A 12,573-nucleotide genomic window follows, 5' to 3' on the forward strand; every position below is an offset into this window, starting at 1 on the left:
GCAGAAGGAGAGAGAATGAGTGCCAGCAGGGGAAATGCCAGACACTTATAAAACCAACAGCTCTCATGAGAACTCAGTATCTTGAGAACAGCACGGGGGAATCGCACCCATGATTCAATTACCTTCCACCAGGTCCCTTCATGACATGTGGGGATTATGGGATTATAATTCAAGATGAGATCTGGGTGGGGACACAAAGCCAAACCATATCAAGGCTCCACCTCCTGTCCTTGGGAAAAGGAGAAGGGCTAAAGACTGAATCCATGACCAATGACCAATGATTTAATCAAATCATGGCTATATAATGGCACCTCCATAAAAAATCCTAAATGATGAGGTTCTGAGAGTTTCCAGGATAGTAAATATATCCACATGCTGAGAGGGTAGCACACTCCAGCCCCACAGGGACAGAAGCTCCTGGGCTTGGGACCCCACTGGTCCTTGTCCTGTGTACCTGTTCATCTGGCTGTTCATTTGTATCCTTTATGATAAATGGAGTAAGTACAGTGTTTTCTTAAGTTCTGTGAGCTATTCTAGCAAATTATCAAACCTGAGGAGGGGGTCATGTGAAACAATTCATAGCCAGTTTTCCGGAGTACAGGTAGAAACCTGGGACTTAGACTGGTGCCTGAAGTGCTAATATTCTTGTAGGACTAAGCCCTTAACTTGTGAGGTCTGCACTAACTTCTGGTAGTTAGTGTCAGAAGTGAACTGAATTTTGGGATACCCACTTGATATCTAGAGAACTGAAGAATTTTTTGTTGGGTGAACAAAAATACCCCACACAGTTGGTGTCAGAAGTGTTTTGAGTAAAAATACTTCCGAAAAAGTAATCAAAATTTTGAAACTGAGGGTAAAAAAAAAAAATTATTAAATACTAAGACAAATAGAAAACAATGACATCTAAAGAAAATCTCAAGAACCTTATTACTGGCAAAATCAGTAACAAGGGAAAAAATACTGTAGATTCTAGTTTTTCTTCCTATTAAGTAAATCAACTAGAAAAAAAGGGGATAGTACATAAACTGCCAACAAACTAGAAAATGCTCTTCATGTTTTGTAAAATGAAAAGAATTGTTTTACAATAATCATCACCTGATCCTAGTCCTTAGTTATTCTCCTTTTATAAAACATATTTTCTCCCTACAACTTTGATATCTTTACTTCTATCATATCTCAGACTCTTTATAAAATATCATATTAAGAGTCCTAACCTTATACTTTATCCTGCTGGAAATAATATTTTAGAAACACAGTAAAATGTAAAGGTAAACAACCATATATTATTCAAAATTTCCCAGTCATAATACAGGAATCAATTAGTCATTCATTTCTTACTGTAAGATCCTCTGACTTCTTGGCGCAATGGTCTCCTTAGACTTCTTAGTTAAGAGCTCTTTGCATATGACTAGAACTTTAAACATAGTTCTAGAGGGCTCAAGTTTTTTGCAAATATTACAGGTAAAAACTCTTCCAGGATATTCTAATCATGTCAATTTCCTTTTGTTTAAGGTTCCCAGTAAGTTAGTATTTTTAGCCAGGCCATTTACCATTGGCCCTTGATTTTAACCACTCTTGTGCCTGCCAATCAATTAGACGCAGGTACAAGATCAAAAAATATATATGAACTATCTGAAAATCTATAAACAGAAGTTTAGAAATAGCTCTATTAAGGAATATTTAAACACAGAAGTTGACAAAAAAAAATTTCAAAGCCTAGTTTTATACTTAGAATATTATCCTGAATGGATACTAGATGAGACACTGTTACTGAATTTGCTTTTTTATTTCAAAACTGCTGAAAAAAAAATAAAAGCCAAAACTTCCCTTTGGAGTCTATGTACTTTTACATTCTAACAGCAAACTTTAAATATAATGTCACTAAGTTTTCTTAAGTAGGCATGGGAAAATAGTTAATATATTGAAAATTTCTAAAAGGTACCATAAAACTTAGAAACAAAGACATCTACCTATAAAACCTACCAACTAACTGGATGGATGTAAGAAAAGAGAGATGGAAGGAAGAGATAAATGATCACAGAGATGAACATACATAAAGCAAAACAACAACAACAACAACAAACTTCTATAAATGAATGGCTAAGAAAACTTGGAAAACTGTTGAGTCTCCAGCTCAGATTGCACTTCTAAGTACCCCTTGAACATCTCCATCTAGGTATTCCTTACAGGTGGCTCTCTGTACCCCATAAGACAGTTGATTAGATGTTATCACCGGCCCATTTCAGCCCTGATGAAAGTCTTATAAGAATTGGAATCCTCACGGTGTTGCTGTAAAAGTAACCCAGCAACTTGTTTATAGACTACAGACAAAAATCTCAGAGTATAATTCTATAATAACCAAGTCATGTCAGCTCTAATAGTCTAGGACTATTCAAATTCATGGAAAAAAAATCCCATCTATAACAGAAAGCTGAAAACAGTGTATCATCAGGTAGTAAATAAAGGGTAGGAGAAACCCACTGGTTGTCTCCTTGGGTCTTAAAATTTCACTATCCAAGTATAGGCTAATGTGCAAAGAAAAGCCATTCCTAACTTGGAGAGAGACTTCTGCTTCCAGTTGTGCGGGAGTGGGAGCATCCAGAAATACCCTCCCCTAATAATCAATTAAAAACTGGACACACTACAGAAAACAACTATTTTCAAATATCAAACAAATGGCAGTAACGGACCGTAATACCTGAGAAAAGGTAAACAAATAAGGTGAGTCCTACCATCAGCCACGCTTTCTAACAAGAAGTAATTTTAAGACTGTGGTACAAGGAGAGTTCCAAAAGGAGCTCATTTATCCTACTGAGTTGAGGAGACAGAGACCAGAGCTGAGGGAGCTGAGGTAGCTAGAATTTGCAGGGCAGAGTACCCGAGAGGAGGAAGCTATGCCAAAAAAGAACTCCAGAAATCTGTACAGGTGTTCCCCTCAAGTCTTAGCTTAATATCAATCTGTGTATGCATAGGGTAAAACCCTAGCCATGCAAGAACAACTTTTAGGGAAAAAACAATTATTGGAGAGCTATATGTCAATTCCCAGAATTCACACAGGGCTGTGAATTTTTCATGTTGCCACTAGTCAGAAGGCAGAGACCATGCTAAACATACAGGGCATTCAGTAGAGATTCCAGAAAAACTATGTCTTAGAAGTAGAGCTAAAATTAGCCCTGGAATAATGGCTACTCTGGATCATCTCTCCAAAAAAAGCTTAAAAATAGCCTTAAAAGGGTCAACTGTATCTGTAAGTAATTAAAAATGCTAATGAGAAAAAGTCCAAAACACAACAAAAAACACAATGTCTATAATTCAATCAAAAACTACTAGACACATGAAAAAGCATAATGGATACCCAAGATGGAGAAAAATTAGTCAGTGGGAACAAACCCAAAACAAAAGAGGTAACTGAATTAGTACACAAGAAAATTAAAACAACTATCATAAGTATGCTCATATGCTCAAGGATATAAAAGAAAATAAAAGCATAATGAGATCAGTAATGAAAAATTCTACAGGATTAGATTAGCTGCCCACTAGACACTAGTAAAAAAAAAAAAAAAATCAGTGAACTTAAAGACATAGAAACAAAAAACAATCCCAAATAAAACACATACACAAAAAGATTTAAAATTTAAATAAAGAGACTTTCAGTGGGACAATATAAAGTGCTCTAACATACCTATAATGCAATCCCACACAAAAAAGAGAAGAAAAGGTGAGGGGGGGCAGACAAAATATTTGAAGAAATACTGCCTGAAATTTTTCCAAAGCTGATGAAACTATACACCCACAAACTTAAGAACTCAACAAATCCCCAGCAGGATAAACAATAAAAGTTATTTTCTTTCTTGTCCTGTTATTTTTTAAAGCCAAAATAATAATATTTAGTATCTGAGGTTTATAATAATAGTTGAGGTTTATAATTGATAGAGTATTACATGGTTTATAATAAATATGGAAGTAAAATGTAAGACAACAGCAGTACAAATGTTCTTAGGTAGGAAACTGTAAGTCACTAAATTTCAGATTGTTATCAGAACATAATTTAATCTATCCAAAGTGACACAATAACTAAACCAAAAACCTAATCAAGTGCATTATAATCTCTCTAAAGAAAAAATATCCATCATTGAAAGATGAGTAGTCTGCATGAGGTAAAGACTAGAAAACAAGACTTCCAAATTGGGCTCTTAGCCATAACTGCTAAGAGGAGAGTGGTCCTTAAAATCAGACACCATATTCCTGAAAATGACATGTTTCAAGTTATTATGACAAGATAACACTAACCACTTAGATAATCTCTTTGCCCTGGTTCCACATTTAACCATAATTTCAACTTATCAATTAATGTTCCCCTTCTGAATGGCTTTTTGTCTGACTACAGTGTTTTTGCTTAAAAAAAAAAAAAAAAATCAATATGTAAAATGCCCTAAAATTTAATAATCAGAATTTAACTTGGCTCCATTATTATATACTTTGCAAAAATCTATTATCCTATACTCACTAAAATTAGTAAGACCATTTTATTTACTTTTGTCCTCAAACTCTCATCTATGCTGCTTTGTATCTTTACTTTTTAAATTTTAAATCTATAAATTTAAATTATAGAATTTTTAAAATTTAATTCTATACTTACATTAATTCAACTTGACTGAAATGTATAAAATCAATTTTTATAATTTTCTTAAATTCTAAATAATTTTTCAGTACTTAAAATGGGTCATGAAAAAACTGAACTATGAACAGTGCTGACATAGGTACACAGCTTTTTTTTTTTTTTTTTTTAAATAAAATCCTTTATCACTTTTCCTCCTACCCTTTTTTATTTTGGGATTTTTATAGATGAGAAATTAATGACAATAAAGCCTCCAACTATTTTGGGTTGCTGTTTAAAAAAAAAAAACTCAGCTAATTAGCTATGACAGAAGGTGTTATTTGACTGCTGTTCTGGTGAAAACAGACAAAAATGTGTTAATCTTAAGGTATGTTTACAGCTGATTAGTTCAGAGGGATAGTGTTAATGAGGCCAAGGTCATGGAATGCTATTTTTTTATAGACTGCTAACCATCTTATACTTCACAGTTATAATCTCTGAATCCCAAGTATCATCTCTGTATGACAGCCCAGTCTTAATCCACAAAGCTATTCAGCAACACAAAAAGCTATTGTGTTCTTCCAAAGACCAAAATCATCAGGATCTATGAAATTTAAGATTAAATAGAGCCCCCAAGAAAATAAGAAACACAAGGGCTGGTAACTGGTACTGTATGAGTTACAGTAAAGAAAATGAGATTTATAAAATCAAAAGATATAAGCACAACATGGTACTCAACCAAAGTATACGGTAAATGAAGATTTCAACACTCTTAAAATGCTTTACAAGTCTAGTCTGATTATTTGTACAGACGTCATAATCACAATATACATACATCTTAATGTACTGACTAAAAAAATGAAGATACATTAGCACAAATATGAGAGCTGCTCATCCAAAAAAATTTAGTAATTATACAATAACCTCTCACAGTTCCAAAATAAAAATTTTATAAGTGCAGAAATACAAACATCTTATTTGAGACTGGCAGCAAACCTTAACAGTTTAATACTTTGATATTCCCATTTGAATATCAACATTTTTTATAACTCCCATTTGAATATCAAATGGGAATATCAAAGTATTCCCATTTGAATATGCTAGTTTAATCTTTCAAACAACAAAAACTATTCTCCTGCATACATATCATTTGCCAAAAAAATGTTTTAAGGTTTACCTATGCTGTAATCAGGGAAATATAAGACAAACGGCTCAAAGCATCCAGTATTTGGACGAAACTTTTCCCAAACAATTTCACTGAGAAAGAGAACAGTCACATTTCTGTCAGCCTGTAAAAAGAAAGAAATAAAAGTAACTTTGCATTTAAAAATCTTAATCAGAGCAGTATTTCCATTTGGATTTTTCTTTCAAATAAATCCCCCAAAGTTCTAACCTATAACAAATTATTTGCATATTAATAAACCATATTTAGAAAACCTAATCAAGGAGGTCATCCATTTGCAAACTGTCACGCACCCAAGCTGGAGTGCAGTGGCATAATCACAGCTCACTGTGGCCTCAACCTCCTAGGCATAAGTGATCCTCCTATACCTCTCAAGTAGCTGAGACATGTGCCACCATGCCCAGCTAAATTCTGTATCTTTTGTAAAAACAGGATCTCTGTATGTTGCCCAGGCTGGTCTTGAACTCCTGGACTCAAGCGATCCTCCTGCCTCAGCCTCTCAAAGTGCTGGAATTACAGGCATTAGCCATCATATTGGGTCTGATTTTTTAAGAATCTCTGAATTTATTTCTATAGGGGTAAAATAGCATGCCCTAATCACAATCCTAATAACAAATTATTGAATTGTTTTTGCTATAAAAATATGATTATCTAAAAGCATTTTATAAAATCAGTTTAAATATATTGAGAGGCTAAAAAGAAGAGGATATTTATTGGGCAGAAAGATTTTAAATTGGTAATGTTCTCATCTATTCATCTGGTAAGTACTTTCAGTATATATGATATCCAACATATTTTAAACTTCCTTTTACTTAGATAAATACTTACTATAAAAAAAGAGAAATGCTTTTGCCAGATTTCTCTCAAATGAAATACATTTTTAAAAATCAAGCATGTTTCCAGAAATGTCAAAACAATTCTCTTTTCCAGTTCAGCTGAGATTACTCTAAACCTTTTAATTTTCTTCAGTTTCTATAATTGAAACTAAAAAATGGTGAAACGTCCTAATTGTTGTGAAGGGATGCATGATCACCATTACTGGGCATAAGGAGGAAAACACAAGGTGATCTACACTGAAAAGGCAAGAAGACAATAATGCACTCTGGATACCAGATGGTGAGTTCTAGAGCAAAGCAACAGGAAATAGTGGATGAGTATGCAAAAACCTGCAAATACAAATGAAACAAATAAATAAAAGGAAAGGAAATAGGAAATGAGTAGACATCTACTCAAAGAAGACAGATCTTGAGTCTCAGTAATAAAATGTCAAGAGTTAATGAAACCAAGAAAAGCAAGACTGTGTGAGGTTAACTTCCAGAATAGGCCACCAATAGCTACACTTACTATCCTGTCCTCTCTATACCTCTCCTCCCTCAACTATTACTAAAAGTAAACTTCAGGAGTCAGCCCTGGGCACACAGTGATCTCAGTGGCCTCTCTAAACTTCTAGCAGATTCTCAAACTTGAGAAATGTATTTAACTTTGAAAGGCAGAAATGCTTTAAGCACTTCTCCCCAAGTATTTACTTTATTATAGTATTACGTAATACTTTAATACATACAAACATAAAATTAGGTAGGTATAAATTGCTTATGCTCAAAGCACTTACAAAATTATAAAACCAAAATAAATTTGTAAATACAAACTATAAAACCAACAAAATTTAAATTAATATTAACTGAATATATTGAACAGTATTGTTTTGCTCAAACTAAATCTTTATTCCCTTTGTGAATATGGTGAATATGGTTCCACCTGGAAACAACCACAGCTATTTCCCTCACCAATTTTCCTTATTCAAACTATTACAAAACCCTGTTTCATCTGTAATATTATTTGGCTTTCACCTGACACAAATGCCTAGTAAGTCCACCCCTGTCCTTTTCTTATTGGGCCATGACAATCACAGTAGAATTAATTAGTAACCCTAAGCTTAATGTTGTTGATAGGTTCTGGGAAACTATGACTTTAAGTGCAACATATAATGAAACCAATTGTTTTTCCTCAACAATGTTATAACGAAATGACGCTGAAGGTAAGGAAGAACCTGCTGTACGCTGTTTCACTTAAAGTTGCAGTTTCCAAGAATCGACTGAGATGTTAAGTGAGGACTTACTGTACTTTGTGAAGCCAACACAAGAGTAAACTGAAATACAAAAGTAAACGCTGACACTGAGTGGTTATAAGATAGAAATCCAGATGATCCAGAATAGCCATGTTATTCTTATTTTAGATTATCCTTATTTTGAAATGCAAAGAAAATTTTAAAATCCTTGAGATTTTCAAGTCTGGCCCTCTGCCATTATTTATTCTAGCAACATCTAAAAACTTTTAATAGAAAGCAGTGACTTCATAATTACAGAGAAAAAGCTAAAATAATTGAAGAATAAATGCTATAAAATCACCAACTGATTTTACTATGAAAAAAACACTGAGCTTTACTGATAAAAGAAATGCAAACTAAAATTATATTAAAATACTAATTCTCACCTATCAAATAGCAAAATGAAAAAATTTTACAACACAATCCATTGATTAAGTTGTGGGGAAAAAGCACTTTCTCACATTACTTACCAATTCTTGTAATCTAAGAAATCCAGGCAAAAGATTTGCTTCCATATCTCTTAGATACTCTGCTTTATCTAGAACCTTTAAAAAACAAACAAACAAAAAAAAAAACAAAAAGAAATGCATTTACAAAGCCTTTAAAAATGACATGATTTGATTATGTCCCCCAAAGTTCATGTGTTGGAACTTAATCCCCAGTGTGGCAGTATTGGGAAGTGGAGCTGCATAAAAGATGATTAAGTCATGAGGGCTCTGTTATTGTTATCAAGGGAGTGGGTTATTGAAAGAATGGCTTTGTTATAAAAGGGACTTCTGTCACCTCTTGCTCACTCTCATCCTCTCTTGTACTTCTACCTTTCATCATGAGAGAAGGCAGCAAGAAGGCCCTTGCCAGATGCAGAGACCTCAATCTTTGACTTCCTAACCTCCACAACTGTGAGAAATAAATGTCTTTTCTTTATAAATTACCCAGTGCTTGGTAGTCTGTTATAGCAACTGGGTAACAAGCAGAGGTTGGAACAGGTTGGAGGGCTCAGAAGACAGGAAGAAGTGGGAAAGTTTGGAACTTCCTAGAGACTTGTTGGGTGGCTTTGACCAAAATGTTGATAGTGATATGGACAATGAAGTACAGACTGAGGTGGTCATAGATGGACATGGGGAACTAATTGGGAACAGGGAATAAAAGTGACTCTTGCTTTGCTTTAGCAAAGAGAAGGGTGGCATTTTGCCCCTGCCCTAGAGATCTGTGGAACTTTGAACTTGAGAAAGATGATTTAGGGTATCTGGTGGAAGAAATTTCTAAGGAGCAAAGCATTCAACAGGTGACCTGGCTGATTCTGAAAGCATTCAGTCACATGCATTCACAAAGAGATTATCTAAAACTGGAACTTATATTTAAAAGGGAAGCAGAGCATAAAACTTTGGAAAATCTGTGGCCAGACCATGAGGTAGAAAAGAAAAAACCCATTTTCTGGGGAGAAATTCAAGCCAGCTGCAGAAATTTGCATAAGTAACAAGGAGCCAAACGTTAACAGTCAAGACAATGGGGAAAATGTCTCCAAGGTCTTCACATGGCAGCCCATCCCATTACAGGCCCAGAGGCCTAAGAGGCAAAAATGGTTTCGTGGGCCAGGGCCTTGCTGCTTTGTGCAGTCTCAGAACATGGCTAAAAGGGGCCAGCGTACAGCTCAGGCCATTGCTTCAGAGGGTGCAAGCCCCAAGCTTTGGTAGCTTACATGTGGGGCCTGTAGGTGCACAGAAATCAAGAATTAACGTTTGGGAACCTCTGCCTAGATTTCAGAGGATGTACAGAAATGCCTGGATGTCCAGGCAGAAGTTGGCTGTAGGTGCGGGGCCCTCATGGAGAACCTCCACTAGGGCAGTACAGAAGGGGAATGTGGGGTTGGACCCCCCACACAGAGTCCCCACTGGGGCACTGCCTAGTGGAGCTATGAGAAGAGGGCCACCATCCTCCAGACCCCAGAATGGTAGATTCAACAGCTTGCACTGTGTGCATGGAAAAGCCACAGATACTCAATGCCAGCCTGTAAAAACAGCAGAGAGGGCAACTCTACCCTGCAAAGCCACAGAGGTGGAGCTGCATGAGGCCGTGGGAGCCCACTCTTGCATCAGTGGGCTGGATGTTTGGCATGGAGTCAAAGGAGATCATTTTGGAGCTTTAAAGTCTAATGACTGCCTTATTGGATTGCAGACTTTCATGGGGCCTACAGCCCCTTTGTTTGGGCCAATTTCTCCCATTTGAAAAGACTGTAATTACCCATTGCCTGTATCTCCATTATATCTAGGGAGTAACTAACTTGCTTTTGATTTTACAGGCTCATAGGTGGAAGGGACTTGCCTTATCTCAGATGAGACTTTGGACTTGGACTTTTGGGTTAATTAAGCTGGAATGAGTTAAGACTTTGGGGGACTACTGGGAAGCCATAGTTGGCTTTGAAATGTGAAACCGACAAGAGATTTGGGAGAGGCCAAGTGTGGATTGGTGTGGTCAGGCTTTGTGTCCCCATCCAAATCTCATCTTAACTTGTAACCTCCATAATCCCCATGTGTCAAGGGAGAGACCAGGTGGAGGTAAATGAATCTTGGGGGTGGCTCCCCCATGCTGTTCTTGTGATAGTGAGTTCACATCTGATCTGACGATTTTATAAGGAGCTTCTCCTTCCTTCTACTTCGTGAAGCAGGTGCCTTGCTTCCCCTTTGCCTTCTGCCGATTATAAGTTTCCTGAGGCCTCCCCAGCCATGCTGAACTCTAAGTCAATTAAATCTCTTTCCTTTATAAACTATTCAGTCTTGGGTAGTTCTTATCCAATTCCAAAGATGATCATTTTAACATGCCTTCAGAGTAACCAGGCATATTTGTTGCTCTAAAGTCTTTACTATCTCCTATCCACTCCCTAAGAAATTAAATAAAGTGCTTTAGTATAGTTTTCTAGACCTTCCATGATCTGCCTCAACCTATCTTCCAGTCTTCTTTTTCTCCCTTCATATTTTATAACCCACTAAAACTAGACTATTTGGTACTCTCTGGCCTCCATTTTCAGCTGCATGCCTTTACTTGTATAATTCTATCTGAAATTCTTCTACTTCAATTTCTTCCTAGAACACTCTGATTCATTTAGGTCTGTCTCAAATGCTAATACCTCATGAAGCTGTATTGGACACACACAGTCAATACTTTGCATCTGGTGACAATCCCTTATCACATTCTGCATGTAGTCATATGCATGTGTTATATCTTTTCTATTAAATGAAGCTTCCCTTGGATAAGGAATATGTTTAATACATTTCTGTATACTAAAAGTGCCTGGCACAGAGCACTGTACACAACGAGACTCAAAACAAATATATGAAAATTGATCTAATAAATTATCAGTTTCCAAGATAAGATAAGAGATGATCTAATCAAATGAAATTACTTACGATATATACAGTCTGACCTTTGAGATTTTCAGCTGTGGTTACTTGTTTAAACAAGCGAACAAAGTCATTAAATGTTTCACAGGTTATTTCAGTAGAACATCCATCCTCTGAAGAACTAAGATGATTCAATTTGCTTAAAATTTGTTCCAAAAGCAGCCTCAAGGTAAAGCATTCAACACAATTCACAAAGACATGTGGGAGCTGAAAATGAAAACCAAAACACTGTAAGTAAAGAAGAAAACACAAACACACAGACACAATAATGGCTGTGCTGGATTTTCTCCATTTGCCTTTCTAAATCTATATCCCACCAAACCCACTCCATGCCCCAAGAGCCTGACAGCTACAGAATTACATCACCTGGACTCTCTTATTTTCTGGCTCTGGATGGAGAAGCCAATGGAAAAAAACAGCAGGAGACTAAGGGAGAACGGTGGGAGAGAAGTTTGGATATTGATTTCCTTGACTCCCACCATGACCCCTCAGTGGCCCTAGTTTGGCAGTGGATACTCTTCTACCAAAGATCAAGTTGGACAACCCCTCTTCTAAGGCTACACCTCTTGTTTGGTTCCAATAAGGGCTCCTTTCTATGGTCCCTTCAGGCCTAGAGGTGGTAAAGGCCCTGGTGTACCATCATCCCTTAGTGATTCCCATAAAATTTCCTCAATCTTTATAAAATTGTCCCTTCATTAAACTCACTTCGATTATTTATTTCAGCTTGCCATTTCTTTCTTATGGAAATTCAAAGCAAACTTGTATTTTCCTATAAAGAATTCTTATAAAGAAATCAGCCAGGCATAGTGGCTCATATCTGTAATCCCAAGGCTTTGGGTCAGGAGTACAAGACCAGCCAGGGCAACATAGTGAGACCCTGTCTCTATTAAAAAAAAAAAAAAGAAAGAAATCTAAGTACATTTGAATGTTAAAATTCTTAATAGGAATTTCACACTTATAACTTTAATATAACATCCTTGAATAAACGTTTACCAAGTCAAAAAAAAAAAGAATTTTAAGAGTTAGAAACCATAGCAATCCTCCTATGAGGACTGTAAGCACTAGCTCTTTGCTAGGCATATGGCTCCTGCCTGTAATCCCAGGGCTTTAGGAGGGGTGGGAGGATCATTTGACCCCAGGAGTTCAAGATCAGCCTGGGAAACACAGTGAGACTCCATCTTTAAATAAATAAAAAAAATTAGACAGGCCTGCTGGAGCACGTCTATAGGCCCAGCTGTTTGGGAGGCTGAGGTGGCAGTATCACTAGAGCCCAGGAATTCATGGCTGCAAT

General features: G+C 36.3%; 1 protein-coding gene across 2 annotated transcripts in view; it reads right to left on the bottom strand.

Annotated features, from left to right (window-relative positions):
- Positions 1-12,573, bottom strand: part of ORC5 (origin recognition complex subunit 5) — an 82,576-nt gene that overhangs the window by 64,010 nt on the left and 5,993 nt on the right. For both annotated transcript variants that reach the window (XM_055283530.2, XM_063642094.1), the window contains exons 3-5: positions 11,289-11,489; positions 8,355-8,429; positions 5,775-5,886 (exon numbers count right to left, since the gene is read on the bottom strand). In XM_055283530.2, coding sequence (XP_055139505.1) covers positions 5,775-5,886; positions 8,355-8,429; positions 11,289-11,489 — 388 coding nt within the window. The remainder of the gene's footprint in view (positions 1-5,774; positions 5,887-8,354; positions 8,430-11,288; positions 11,490-12,573) is intronic.

Source organism: Symphalangus syndactylus, chromosome 6 (assembly GCF_028878055.3).
Source record: "Symphalangus syndactylus isolate Jambi chromosome 6, NHGRI_mSymSyn1-v2.1_pri, whole genome shotgun sequence".
Taxonomy (NCBI): domain Eukaryota; kingdom Metazoa; phylum Chordata; class Mammalia; order Primates; family Hylobatidae; genus Symphalangus; species Symphalangus syndactylus.